General features: G+C 35.2%; 1 protein-coding gene across 2 annotated transcripts in view; it reads left to right on the forward strand.

The window, feature by feature from the left end:
* The window catches only part of GRM8 (glutamate metabotropic receptor 8), a 306,821-nt gene extending 294,945 nt beyond the window's left edge, over positions 1-11,876 (forward strand). Inside the window, exons 9-10 of one of the 2 annotated variants that reach the window (XM_054280971.1) lie at positions 6,024-6,319; positions 11,291-11,876. In XM_054280971.1, coding sequence (XP_054136946.1) covers positions 6,024-6,314 — 291 coding nt within the window. In that variant the 3' untranslated portion in view covers positions 6,315-6,319; positions 11,291-11,876. The remainder of the gene's footprint in view (positions 1-6,023; positions 6,320-11,290) is intronic. The other variant, XM_054280962.1, reaches the window with a different exon arrangement.
* Positions 11,877-15,752: the final 3,876 nt, after the last annotated feature.

The following is a 15,752-nucleotide window of genomic DNA, read 5'->3' on the forward strand; positions in this document are numbered from 1 at the left end:
GGTAAGGAATGTTTTCAAAAGGCTAAAAGATATATAAGTACCATAGCTTCCCATGTTTTCTAACTGAACAAATGTTTGAATAAGACTCACTCAGTGAAGTTTATCTTATACCTGGAAAATAATCTTGTTATGTAAGCCAAACAATGACTGACTTGTACCTGTTATGTTTTCCTTCAAAAAAATTTCTTCCCACTGATCAAGATAGAAAAGTATGTTTTGCAGTGGAAGCAATAAAAACCTGTAGGTGTAGGCTTATGGGGTTCTGCAGAGAAGCATGGATCCTCTGGTTAGTTTTTGGCTCCTTGTCAGCATTGTTACCTCCTGTTTACATTCTCCTGGTTTCAAATGTATTTCATATATATTATTTTCTGTATCCAGGCTTTTCCTTGTTGCTTTTTGGTGTGGAATCCATTGCATGGTATTTCTTTCTAATTTGTGAACAGGACTGTGAAACATAATTTTTGTCAGCGAGTCAACTCTTCAGCAAGCAACAACACGCACAAAAGTAATTGTAGTGTATGGCATGTGCATTACTTTAAAAGAAGAAAAGGACTGTCTTTTTTTCTAAGCATTCTATGTTCTGCTGCACAGGGAAGATGTCTATGAATGCTTTCAGTGTTTTCCTGGGAATAAAAAGACTCATGCTGTCTCCACCATAAAGAAAGAAGGCCCATTTTCCTCTCTTTCCCAATATGAGGGATGCCTGTAGATAGATGATATGTATCTTCATTTTATGATGTATCATTTATCTCCTGGATAGAAATGATCTGGTAAGGTTTCTAGCAGCTGAGAATGAAGGGAAGAGTAGAAGGAGGGAATGATATCAAAAAAATCTATTGGGAAACAACACTTGCTGCAGTTCTGTCCTTATAATATGAAACTGGCTGAAGCAACCAAGACTCACATAAGAGACATGTAGAATTTGATAACAAAGATAAAGGAAAAATTAAATCATAACTCAATCTTCTGCTCTGTTACTAGCAATGTGGGACACGTTCAAGAGTGCCTGTGTTTATCTGTCTCAGCAGGATGGTTCAAACTCCAGTGTTTGATACCAAGGCTATTGCTCTATCCTGTGGAGAAAGGGACTTCTGAAGGGAAAATTGTATAGAATTAGTCAATGAGAGCCATTAGACCAGCTGTGTCCTTTCAAACATCCACTTCTCTTTGGACTGCAAGTAGCTGAGTTGAGTCTATGCTAGGCACACTCATAGTTTGAGATGTACCAAGACTTCCCTCAGTGATTTAGCACTATACTCACTGCTGGACTTTTTTTCATCTGTGTTACAACTACTGGGAGTTAGAGAGCTTGTGCCAAAGTGGAAAATACATTAAATTTACTCAAGACATCACAATAGCCATATGCCTTTCCAGGATATACTATTAGAACCAGATTAGGGAGCAGTCTGTTCTCTATTTGACTTATTAAACCTGAGTAGAAGAGAAAAATAAATAGCATGAGAAAATCAGCAATTCTGGAGAGATTCTGAATATTATCTTATATGTAAAAATAGGGGAGGACTCAAAACAGGGAAGCAATCTGGACAAGGTTGTGACATTGCTACTTTTTTTTTTCCTTTAGTGAAAGTAGTTGCTTTGTGTTGAACTTTGCCTCAGCAAGCACCAAACAGATGAGACACTGCTGGGAACTTGAGGGATATTTTATTTCCTAGCAGTGAAGCCTGGCTGAGAGGCAGTCATTCAGCTACCTGCGCTGGGACAATTCAGTGTGCACACCTGCTTTGATGCATAGAAATTTGTTCAGCTTTCCAAGGAGGCAGTTCAGTTTCAAGTACTTTGAAACTGGAGAACTCATTAGAGTATCTGTGTTTTACTAAAATAGCGTGTTTCATTGGCTCAGTGTTTCCCGTGGAACATTTTCGGTTTCAAAGCAGAAAGACACACATCGTCCTAGAATCAATGGCCATTATCTATTTTAGCTGCTGAGTTAGGATAATCTGAAGGTTATATTACCAAGCTTGTGGGAACCTTCTGATGAGGAAGGGGTCCAGGTCACTTGTGAGATAGAGAAATCATATGTCTGAGCAGGGATCTGAATCTTTTTCACAAGGGACTGTCTATTGTGATGGATCCTTTGTCAGTTGTGGAGGTTACATAAATTGTACATAAAAAGTGTCAGTTCTGGGGTGGGGTTGAGGTGGAGGATAGAGGCATGAAGGTATTTAGGCCTCAAGTATTTCCCATAATTTAAAGGGTGTTTTTCCTTGCACTACCATGATTTTAGTTTTCTGACATATCCTTTGACTGTCAAGAACATGGAGAATAGATATAGCAGTCTTTGCTACATTTGTGAAAGGCATTATCAGACAAAAAGTTTGTAGTTCAGAAGGGATTTTGGTGTGAGGAGTGCTGAAATTCATTTCTGTGTAACTATGAATCATTGTAAAAAGGGACCTTTATTCTTCTATGACTTCAAGTGAGCTACCACTGTGAGACACATGAAAAATTATTCAGACCTCATATCTTATTAAACTGAACTACTTTTGTTGCTCCATTGCTCCTTATTTTTAGAGCATCTAATTCTGTAAAAGTTACAGGTAGTTATGTTCCCAGAATAATAAAAGTACCCAGAATGCACAGCCATAAAACATCATAGTCCTCTTGTCAGGAATAAAACAAGGTAAGAGTCAGACAAAAGTCAAACCAAGTGTGTGTGGTATCCTGCTTGCTAGACTTGGGCTTCATTGGGCTGCAAGAATGGGGATTCCCAAGAAAAGAAGGATAAAATGCAAGAGATATTACCATCCTATAAACAGATTCTCAGCCTTCAAATGACCACTTAAAAAGTAGTAGGGCTTGTTGAGATAGGACAAGGGGTAGTGGTTTTAAAATTAAAAGAGGGTTGATTCAGACTAGGCATTTTTTTATGATTAAGGAGGTGAAGCACTGGAACAGTTTAGCCAGAAGAGGTGGTAAATGCCCCATGCCTGGAAACATCCATGGTCAGGTGCTCTGAGCAACCTGATCTAGTTGAAGATATCCCTGCTCACTGCAGGGGTGCTGATCTAGAGGTCCTTTAAAAGTCACTTCCGACCCAAATTATTCTATGATTACAGTAGGAAAAGGAATCAGACTCAGACTCTCAACTCAGCCTCCAGCTGAGAATGCAGTTGCATTAGCCTATGAAATCAGATAGTTGTATGCACACCCACAATGTATTTGTGTAAGTGTATGTTCAAAGCCTTTCCCTCAAGTCTGAGCAAGTGTCTCGAAATCCTTTTCTCACTGGCTTCATTAGAGAGTAAGTAGTAAGAGGGATCCATGTAAAACAGGATCCCTGAGTCTGAAGCTCTTTAAAAACTACAATCACTCTTTGAAAATTGTCCTGTCAGAAAACTCCCAGTTCACCCTAGTGTTGATATTTCAATAACTGTAGTGGCTGGTTCAAAACCACAGAAATCATTAGAAATAAACCCCATTGCATATGAACTGTAATCGGCAATATGAAACTAGCTGATTTAGATTTTTAAAAGATGCTCTTGTGCTGGTCAGTAGTTAAGTCCACAGAAAATAGATTAGATGTAATGATATATGTAACGAAAAATACCTGTGCAGAAGCCTGTAGAATCTTACTTTTTCAGTTTATGATGAGGTTCAGAGTTGTTTCACTTAGGTAGCTTAGTTGAATGTAAACCTTCAAGCTGACATTGACACACTAAGAGAAATCTCTTTAGTAAGATCTTAGCACCGTGGCATCTCTTATTGCTAGAAAGATCGTTGAGATCTCCTATAATGTATAAATTTGTTAATGTTACTAATAAAGTAATGCACATATTTTATCCTATAACATTTGGAGCTTTATCCTTTTTATCATATCACTCTTACACTGAACCATGAGAGAAAGACAATTCTTAGAACTTGAGTACTTGATAAGAAATAAAAACCCCAAAATATATTTAAATGCCAGGCATTGTTACAGAATGCATGGGTGAGGCTTAAGTAGCCATGACTTGGATTTTAAAAAATGGTAAGGCTTCAAAAATAATTTTTATTGGAATTTCCATACACAGTACAGTTTTTAAAATGTATTGCTTACAATGATTTCAGTTTTGAAAATCCCATCAGGAAATATATTCATGTTTAGGAATCAAAATACTTTTGCTTTTGGGTGCCTCTTAATTAAATGCTTAACCCTAAAAGCCACTGCTGAACCAGTTTGTTTGGAGATCAGTCCATTTGGTTCAGGGAGAAACAGACATGTGCATTGGTGCTCTCTGCATGTGAACATGCATCTGCACAGAGGTCCTTCCACAGAAGTCTGAAAAAACTTCCTTATTAGTCTGACTATGTCATGTTTTCATTAGAAATGTTCATGCACAATATAGCTCTGCTTTCAGGCACACCACTGTCGTTTTGGAGATTGATAGGAATAGAATTATTTCACTGGTGTGAGGAAAGAGTATATTATTTCCTCAAGTACTGAATTGATGTGTGATTCAAATGAAGGAAGGTGTTACTCCTGTACCTTTCTTCAGCACAACAGACAGTCCTGATTGTCTTTTCAGGCTGGTACTGCCCCTGAAAGCGGGTTGAGCTTTTTACAGATATTCAGGAATTTTTAGTGTTTTCTTGAAGACTACACTGGGCCATGCTTCTTTTTATGGTAGTATTTGGCATAGTATTTGTATTTCTGTGCAATTATACACTTACTTAATAAGGTCATTCAGAATCCATGTTTTTTTCTTACCTAAGAGTGCTTTATATGAGAGAGCACAGTTTATTTGTGATCCCTAAGGAGAAAGTATCTAATGGAAAAACTTTGTAGGCTGAAAGACATTAAATTATTTGGCTATAATAGTGCACAACAGTTTATTATATCTCTACTTTTCTGCCAAGGGCCAAGTCACCCAAGGGCACTTCATAAAAAATGATGATCTGAAGCTGACATTGCAGACAGACTTACCATCTTATCTTCAGGTTAATGTGATAGTGTTGGCCAGTGCTTAAAATCATGCCTGACAACATCACTGAATCATCTGTGAAGGCACTGAGCATGTTTTACTTCAGTATCTTTTCCAATATAACAAGGATTACTGAGAGATTTCCTACTTAACACAGAACTGTAAAGTATTTTTTGTTCATAATATGGCTAATAAAAAATAATTTCCTAAGAAAAAATAACTGTTGAGCAGAACTACAATTAGTATTGGTAATATACTAGCTAAATACTTCATCAAACAAATTTGTCTGCTGTTCTTAAGGAGTGTTTATTGGCATTTTCTCTTATAGTATTATGGAATACCAGAGTTACCTTCTTTTTGTAGATGATAAGAAAAAATAGACAGACTCCCTCTGAAATGCCAGATTTTTCCTTTCTATCTATAGGGAACTGAGATCTTCTGTGAGATAATTTCATGGTTCCTCAATTTTCTGATTTCTTAGTTAGGATCATGACATATTAATAACTTTATTGTGTGCCAACAGAGCATTGTGATTAGAATTCAAAAGTAGGATGGAAAACAAACAAACAAACAAAAAAATCAACCCTCCAACACCATCAGGAATATTCAAGCATCACTATGAAAAACTATTTTTTTTTTCCAGCTTGAAACTCACAGAGTATATAAAAGATTCCATTAGATTCTGCATTATGCTGCTGTCAGTTGAGCCATGCTGCACACACTGTTGAATCACCATGTGGCATATTGGTGTAGAGGGTTCTGTCTGTTAAAATAGATGACACAAGGCTAACTCTATTGTCATTCCTGTCTTCTTGTCCAGACATACTGGTTTGGTTTTTTTAAAATGTGTTTGCTGCACCATCTTTCTTACTTTTATGAGAATGAAGTTTCATGAATGTTATGTTGTTTCTACCACCTACTCTTAAGGTTATGAACCCAACAGGAAACAGCCATACTCGGCTATAATTAAAAACAACCAAAGCCAAGGGTCCTTTTGATGTTCCCTTTCCACCTAGTACTTTTAAGGTAGCTACTTTGTTTTCCTTCTTGAATTAAATCAATACAACAATGATTTTTTATGTTGTTTCTTTTCTTCCCCAGATGTACATCCAGACAACAACACTGACTATCTCCATGAGTTTAAGTGCTTCTGTGTCTCTGGGCATGCTCTACATGCCCAAGGTTTATATTATCATTTTTCATCCAGAGCAGAATGTTCAAAAACGGAAGAGGAGCTTCAAGGCTGTGGTGACAGCTGCTACAATGCAAAGCAAACTGTCACAGAAAGGGAATGACAGACCAAATGGAGAAGTCAAGACTGAACTGTGTGAAAGTCTTGAAACCAACAGTAAGTCATCTGTAGACTTGGTCAAGAGTGGCAGCACATCTTAATAGATGTACGTTCACAAGAATGCACTTTCTTTTAATAATAAACTTAATTATTTTTGTTGCTTGTTCTGCATGAATCCAGAGATGTGTCAGAATTCATGTACTGCTGAATGCAGGAATGTCTAGAGCTGTTTCAAAGAAATTGATTTTCAGAGGAGGCTAGTAGAAAAAAAAAAGCACAAGCAGATTTTGAAACGCCACATCTTTTAAAAATTGTTTGTTTTAGCTAGTGCTATTTTGGTGTGTTGTACATTGCTGTGCCAGTGGTATGTCCTGACAGTTCATGAGGTGTATTTATGGTCATCATTGTATATTCAAAACTCAAAGGCTGTTAAAAAAAAACTACAATGAAAACAGCTAGCATTGTTTTTATTTTGCAGTCAGATATGGAAGAGAAAATAATGCTTTTTACCTTTCTACCTTCATATTTGTTGGATTGTTCATTTTTCACAACTCATGAGTAACACTTCCCAGCATAATGCTTCCCATCCAGGTTTTTGTTCTGGTCTCACTCATCCTGGTACAAAATCATGATAATTTGTGTGAAGCTTAATTAAAACATGTTCTGATATATCATAGATTTTTAATGGGAAAAAAATTCTTCCCCATGTCAGGAAAGTTCTTGAATCTTGCTACATCTCAAAATTTCTGTGGTACAGATAAAAACAGAAGTTATAGCTCCCATTCCACCACATGACATAACATTTTATAAACTGGACTTCATAATAACAATAATAATCAACAATGAGCAAAGACATTAAGCTTATACCCAGTGCAGAGAAATTGAGAATTTTTTTCTTCTGAAAAAACAATGTCACATTAGATGGGCAGCAGCTGTGGCAGCTAAGCATTTCAGTAATTTTACTGCAAACAACATGGTTTATTTTAAATTTTTATTGCTTTTGGATGATATTGGTGTTTAAGTAGCACTGTTTTGGTTAAGCACATTGAGACAAGCCAGTACCAAGTTTGCATTAAATTATTGTACTTATTTCTGAAAAATGAACCCCCTACTGAAATCTATCAGAGTTTGCCAGATTGAAGACTATATAAAAGTAGTCCATAACTCTACCATACTATATTATACTATGCTTGCTGATGCATGGAGGACACTGGGTGCAAACTGTTTCACTGGAAAAACTCATGACCCTTCGAAATGTGTAAAACTGCTAGAGTAAGCTATGGGCTTACAGAGCTTCAGATTGAGATATGTAACAAAGGACAAACAAGAAAGGCATAGAAATTATTTGTGGATCAAATAATAGAAGATGAATATGAAAGACTCAGTAACTTTGTAACTCTTCAGAAAACTCAGAAGGAAAAAAGGAAAAGAGACATGGATTTTGCTGAGTGTGAAAAATTATAAACTTCCAAGGAGAGGTAAAAGCAGGGTTTTCAGAGTGGGGTGAGAAAGAGTGTTAATAAGAAAGTCTTGGATATCTGATGTTTATCTACTGTACCTAATTAAGAAATGCTGTGACTGAGATTCCTTAAACTATGACTATGCATAATTCATAGAAACAGATGCTACAGGAAGCAAGTCTGCTTCTCAAATAGTCCAATACTGCAGGGTAATGCTTATTTACTGTGCTCTAAACATGACTTTAACAGTAACACACCTATATAATTCTGAGCTCACTAGGAGTATATCCTGACAAGGTTTTCATCCATCATAATGCTTCATAGGCAAAAATTCAGTCAAGTCATCTGCACTCCAGAAAGCTCTCCCTATGTAATTGAGTTCTAGGCCTTAAGATGGGTTTCTCTCTTCCCTGAAATACTTATTGTCAAAGCATTTGAAAGTTCCTGTGAATTTTAAGTGCTCAATGCAGCATAAGTCCTTTTCACTGTGTCACTTGTAACAACTTCTCAGCACCACAAAACTTCTTCTTGCAGTGATTCCATGTGAGTTAGAGCTTTCTTTTCAGTGATAGCATATGAAGCTGATTGCAAAGTATCAGTCTACTTCCAGTATACCAGAAGTGAGCAGTGATTGTTTCCCCCCTTTACCAAGCACAAACACTAGAAATGATAGCAGTGCTCATAACTAGGTGAGAAACAGGATGAGATAGTAACGTAATCCCTTTTGCTTTCCATCCAGAGACAACTCTGCTCTATCTAGTTTGTCCTGTTCCATGTAACACCCATTATTCTGTGTTGTCTTCCACGTGAATATGTTCATGGGTTTATTTGTGGGAATAGGTCCATATTCAGTGAAAAATAAATTGTTTCTGGGAGAAAGGATTTAAAAAAAACTATCCAGGTGTGGTTACAGATGGCAATGACAAGTACATTAAATGAATATAGATCAGATCATAATAATCATTCTACATTGCTCTTTTATTTTCTTCTTTTTTTTTGTTTCAACAGCAAAGTAGCAACTGGAGCTATAAAAGTGTGTTTATTCTCAGAAATATTTTGAGCCAAGTCCATTACTTTTTCTGGCCATCTAGGCTTGCCAAATGTGGTTCACGTTATTATTGTGAAATGCTAACAGTCTTAAAGAGCAGGACACCAGCTGCTGAAGCTTTCAGATCCCCAATCATGAACTCTAGACTAATTCCACAGAACTAAAAAGACACATGCAATATTTATAAAGTAAAAAACCACAAACACTGTTTGGAGATGAGATTAGTTTTAATATATTTCAAACCACTGTCTACATTAAATTCCTGCATTATAATTTTTTAAAGTAACAACACTCAGAACTCAACTGGATAATTTTTGTTTCTTGATAAACTCTATATTAATTCTATCAAAACTGTTTACTTCTCAGATACACAACAAAGTTACAGTAATTTAAAAAATTATATCAGCTGAGGTGTGTTAATTACTATTTTTGTATTTTATATTGTATTCTTGCAATTGTCCTCACATTATTCAGCTTACTGAGTTGTGGTAAATCTGATTATGTTGCATTGCTGTGGGCTAAAAACAAGCACATGTAAACTTATCAGAGAACTCAACTCAACTCATACAGGATAATGTGGTAGTCTAACTTAACCTGATCATGTATCTGACCCTACTTTCAGGGAAAGGGAAAAAAATAAGCTCTGATCTTTCTATCCTTTTGTTCCCAAGTGTGCAGAGTTTGCAGATGAACATTTATCTGTTATTTATTAGCTGGGAAAAAAAAATCCTTCTATGCTTGAAGATCCTGGTGCCATTTCATTAGTCCTGCATTATTTTGAGTAGGAACTCAGCAGGCCAAAAGAAAAAATAGAATCCTCTCAGAAATCCAGCTGTGGGAGCATGAGAGAGTTCAGACAAGAGCAGTACATCCCATTTGAAAGATCTGAAAGATATAAATTAGGCTATACTTGCTTCAAGTGTCCCAATCCATGCAAATAAAGCTATTTCATGTTGGTGCTCGAATATTGTGATCAACTATGAGGAAGACTTGCTTTGTGTGCCAAAAGCAGTCCTTTCATGAATTAGCTTTTTCTAGACACAAAGTACTGGAACTACCTGTGCAAGTGAAAGTAAGAAAAATTACATTTTGCAGCTTTTGTTTGATTATTCATGCTTATATATACATTCTTAGGGAAAAGGATTATCGTAATATGTGAATTAAATAGTCTGGTTCTGTTGTGTCTTAAAAAATGGCAGATGCAGTATTAGATTTAAATTGCTCAGCAAATCTAAGAAAACATGACAAATATCAAGAAGTAAACTTAGTTATACTAACCACTATTAATTTGCATCCATTTTAGTGATCCTTTATTTAGTTTAATCCGTGATGCAGAAGAGAGAAACTGTCATTGCCCAGTTTCTGTAGTCTGTTCTTCACAAATCATCAGACTGTTGGGCTGAATTTAGGAGTTAGCATAAAGAATGCTTTTCCAATCTATCTCAGCTGTTCTCACCAGACTGTATATAGAAAAAAGAAACAAATTGAAGAAAGGTATGGAAATAGAAAATTTGAATCTATAGACCAGGAAACTTATTTTGCCATCCCGTTATTTTCATCTTGCCAGCTGCAATCTTCACTATCATAAGCAGAACATGTCTGTAGCAGACGGAATATAAAACATATTTAGAAAGTCAAATTCCTCTTTATGCAGTGTAACATAGACCTTATTATAGAGAAATAAGAGACTCAGTCCCCCATCAGCCTGATTTTCCATGTACCCAGCTGATTTAAAATTAGAGAACTAACTATGAGACCTGATGTAATCACTTTTCTCCTCCAACCATTAAATTAAACTTGACTGATATGACTTGAGTCATATTTTTATAGCATATTTTTTTATATTTCTTAATAGCAAGGATGTAAGGGCTAGAACCTGAAAAAAACTTTCTTAAGATTCCTAGTTCAGTTTTGCAATAGTGGAGCTGTTTAATTCTCTCAATATATTGCCTCATTCTGAAGAAGGAGTATCAGCTTAGATCAAAAGAAGACATGATCAGCTGGCCATCAACATAAGGAGACCATAATTTTCTCCAGATAATATGTTCTGTAGGGACTATCTGCTCAGTTTCTCTAATTTGGAAAGAGTTAGGCTTTGCTCCTTTCAAGGAGCATAAGTCTCATTTTGGATGGTCAAACCACAACTAACTGCAGTGTTGTCTTCAAACAGTAGAAGAGAAAGAAAAATTCAGTCTCTAAATTAAAACATTTTTGTATGGAATTCAGACAAAATAACACAAGGTGTTGAAATTCTGTTGTGGGTATGCTGAAACCACTCATCATTTTTCCTTTCTATTGACCTCTGCTTTCCCAAATTATAGAAAAAATAAGTTGTCATGAAGACAGAAATTGAGATCCAGTTTATATACTGCTTACATATATCCTTATACATTCTTTATTCCATGAACATGGACCATATTGTTTGGAAATATAGCAGGACATTGTCTGAATTCAAATGCTAAATATGATTTTTTCCTCCTCTCTTGATTCTAAAAATCCTGAACTTTGTTTTTTTTTTGTTGTTGTTGTTGTTTGTTTTTGGTTTGTTTCTTTTTCTTTTGATTTACAGCCTCCTCTACCAAGACAACTTATGTCAGTTACAGCAATCAGGCAAACTGAGCAGGGATGAAATTCACTGGAAGATCTGCAGGACTGGATCTTGCAAACATAGACTTTACCACCACCAGAATTCAGTCTTGAAAATATCAGTAGTCTACATTCAAATCAATAGTCAGTCTCCTAAAGAACAAGGATTAAACACAAGCAAAAGGCAAAAAGAGACAGGGTAAGGAAAAGTCCAGTTTTATAACATAGAGACAGAGTGTCAAGCTTCTGAACTGTTCACTCACAAAAGGAAGCAAATCACAAATGGAAGCAAATCACAAAAGGAAAACAAATGTTAGCTTGTGAAAAAAAAATGCTGTTGAAATAAATCATGTCTGATGTTATATTTGTAAGTACTTTTTTGTGATTGTGACAATTTCCTTTCCTGTCCTACATTGTTCAACTCGTAAAAGAAGATGAGTTTGTTTCTTGTGACAGCTGACTGAATTAAGTCCTGGGTTATGCTAAAATAAATGCAATGGTCAATGCATGCTAATTTTTATACAAAATAATTTATTTCTAATAATAAAGGAATGTTTTGCAAATGTTGAGACTTGTTTTGTTGCAGTTTTAAGCAAAAAAAAGTCCTTACACTGTTGTCTATTGTTTGTTTAGAATGTGCAGTAAAGGTGGGTGTACAAATAAAATAATAATCATGGCATCAGAAGAATGCAGTGTAAACTCTAAGCATGTGTGTATGTATGCGTGTATGTGGGCACCTGTGTGTGTACATACGTGCATGCCTGCCTGCATGCGTGTGTGTGCGTACTCTGCAGCGTGTGAATTTATTTGTTCAAAGCTTTGTGACTATATTTTCTAATGGAAGGATTTTTCCCCCTCTTCTTACCCTCAAAGTAAATTCATTTTATATGTTTGTAAAGTAAAGGAGTCCTGATAGTAATTATTTTGTATGATTGTATTATATTTTTGAGTCTCCACTAATAATTTTGATCCTTTTCATTTCTGGAACTTACAGTTTGTAAGACTTTATGACAGCTAGACTGGATTAAGCTGAAAGTCTATTCAGCCTAGTATCCTGTCTCTGACAGGAGAATGTAGCAGATGCATATCTCAATAAAGGTGACTTTGAAATAACAGAAGAGAAATCAATGAAGAATTTGGAAAGCAGTAGCCTAGTGAATATATGTACTATTGCCTTATAAATACTTACAAATCAAAGAAATAAATGCCAATCTACAATCTAATCTTCTTCACATCTTCTAATTCCCATCATTGTGTGAGGTTAGAAACAACTATGCAAAGAGAAAGAGGAAATCACATTTATATCTATTGTGTTAATAACCCCTCCAAATAATTAAAAAAATACTGATAGTGACTGTCCCCTGTGTTACTACACCTGTGATGGATGTTCTGTAAGACTTTTTTGCTCCATACAATACCTACCATTCATCAAGTCAATGGGTCTTCACATGCAGCTCATTATTAAATGTTATGCCTCCTGACTTAGCCTGGATGCCTCCTTGTGATTTTATCCTCACAGCAGATGTTTTATTATAACATATCTTAAGGGAGCCGTGGTGGGTCCTAAATTACATGAATGAAAGTTGAAGTATCTGAAACTGAATCTCTTTCTATTAAAATGCCAGTATTTAAACTTCAGTGTAGCTGGCAACTGTATGACAATGAGTGTCCATTTTCAAAGTATTTGATAAAACATAGTGTTTCCAGAAATTGCATGTCTGAAGAATTATCTGATGATTGCTACGGTTTATATGTCATTGTGGGCTTGTTATGAGTGATATTTTGTGTGAAATTTCCTTTTCTGAATATGCCACAAGCACATCAAAGTCAAAACTACAAACTACATATGCTTACTTTAAAGCATATAGAATGATGCAGTTTATGCAGTGAAACTTGCAAAAAATAATAAAACAGCTTTAGTTCTGTTTTTTTTTAGCCAATATCTCATAAAATTGAGGTTTTCTTGTGGAAATAGATTGATTAGATCAATTTTTGACAAGACAGATTTTCATGCCTATGATGGATTTCCTAAAAGAGAAAGAAAATATGTTTTATCTGAAAAGCAATATTTTGACAGAGTTTCTTTTCAAGAAACCTTTGAAAAGTTTAATTTTCAATACACAATGAAAAAAAGTTTCAGATACTTTGAAATATCTATACCTATTAACTTAAGCTTAACCCCATGCATTTGAAAAAGCAGTACATGGGAATTGCCTTTAAAGCACATTTCATATACACGTAAACATATGTTAGATATACATAAAGACTAGTGTATGATATATAAATATCTTCCAGCTTCATAGTAGTCAGAAGAAAATGTTATTGTGAACAGATTTGCAAGGATCAATATACATTCTCTTTTGGTTGAATAGGAGGTTAAAAATGGAATGTAAATTAGTATGTACATTTCTGTGTAACTCTCTCTGAAACATGGAGCATATTAAGGCTGTAAGTCCCACTGGCATTAATGTAAATTATCAGATAAATGAGCACACAGCATGAATTACAGAACAGCACTGGTCTACAGGTTTCCCTTCAATAGGGTGGTTATGTGCAGTTTGTGAAAATGCACAGAATATTCCACTCAGATTGCACAGTCATTCAGTAGTGGAGATCTTGAAGTTTAATAACTAACCTTTTGCATAGGTACAGTAATTTATTCCATCTAAAATTATAAAATGTTTTTATTCTACAAAGTTAGGGTTTAGTTCTGCTCATGGAGAAGCAGGCTATTCAATTGCTATTACTGATAATTTGTGTGTGATTATGCTGAAGCAACTTCATCAGGGCTCAAAATTTATTTTTACTGGCAGCAGAAACAAGTCCTAAAGGTTGTTTTGTGACTGCAAGATAGATGCAATGAGATCTGAATGACTCTATGTATCAGGTCAATGAACCAGGAATCAAACAGAACAGAAAATACTTTAACTGTTCTATAGAAAGAGTAATGAGCCACGGCATCTAAAATCTCCTTTTTCAGAAATGCCCAAAGAACAATTTCCACAAAAGTGTTTTTAACTAATAACATTACCTCTCTTCCAATTAATAGATAATTTTTAATACTAAACAAGAAAACAAATAAATTCAAGAGTTACTAAGAGATACAGTTTGTAAATCTATTTTATTGGAAGAAAACTTATTAATTTATGCATCTACTCCAAGGCAGAATGTGAAGGCAGAAGACATAAAATGGTGCAGGGAGCAGGAGGCTTTGTTTTAAAAATGTGCATGAATGATCCAGTATCTTTCACCTTCACATCAGCCATTAAATAAAATGATAGCTTATTATGCTTTAATTTAACTTATGTGCCATGTGGCATAATTAGAAAATTACATATTCTGGTTGAATTTTGAGGAGCAAAATTCAATGTCAGAAGAGGGAAACATTACTTTTTCTAGTTTTGATAGTATCTCATGTAATGGCACCTTTAGCTCTTGTGATACTGCAATTATTTGCATAGAGAAAACACCATTTTACAAGCGTGTTTCATTTGCTGTGGATTATTATTACTTGCAGTCTAAATGGGAAAAAGTCTTTTTCTCAGCAAGAAGTCATTTCTTTCGGACTTTCTCCTGAAATTTCAGTAGCTAATAGGAGAGTAAGGCATGTATATCACTAATACTTATTCTGCTTCCCAGGCAAGTAAATTATTGTTATTAATGGGTTACAGCAAATACCAGAAGGAACAGATCTTATCTGTGGACTGCATCCTGTACTTCTGAATATAGGTAATTTATATTGCCTCCCACTTAGCTTAAAATTGCCTTCTTTCTTAGCTTAAATTTACTAGTAAGATCATGAGAACTGAAAAATATTTTGGTAGAAAAACTCTGTTGCATCTGTGAGATGAAAATAAGCTGGCTGACATGAAAGACAAATTCATCTGGAAACATTTTGGTTATAGTAACTTAAAGGAAATTGGAAAACTTACTAATGAATATATTAAAAGTTTTATTAGGAAATAAACTACAAATGAGGAGTGTGCATAGCTTGTTTCAGCAGATTCTTATAAAGATTTTCAGGTTGTCTTAAAAGGGTACTGTAGAAGTCTTTGCACATTTCATATATTTTGATAACTGCAAATTCCTCTGTCACATTCAAACACTAAAATAATGGAGAATTTTTTTTTTTCATTTGACATTATAGTGTGACAGCAGGCCATTAACTGCAAGGAACTTATTATTTTATGTGGTACAGCAGCAGGAAAGAGAAAACAGCATTGTCCCAAATGCTGAAACAACGCTGGAAGTACAGTAAGATGCACAGTGTCCTTAGTGACAAACCAAGCTCCTGTTTGTATTATACAAATACCTTATCTCCTGGTAGAAATGGAGTAATATGACATGCAGAGGAGTATGGAAATGAAAGAAAAACAGAGAAGTGACAGAGTCACAGTATTGAAAATTGTCAAAGGACTGTACCAGCTCCAGACACTGACATCTGT

The sequence above is a fragment of the Melozone crissalis genome, unplaced genomic scaffold (genome assembly GCF_028551555.1).
Source record: "Melozone crissalis strain CALT ecotype California unplaced genomic scaffold, PUWL_Pcris_2 ptg000004l_1, whole genome shotgun sequence".
In the NCBI taxonomy this organism is placed as follows: Eukaryota; Metazoa; Chordata; class Aves; order Passeriformes; family Passerellidae; genus Melozone; species Melozone crissalis.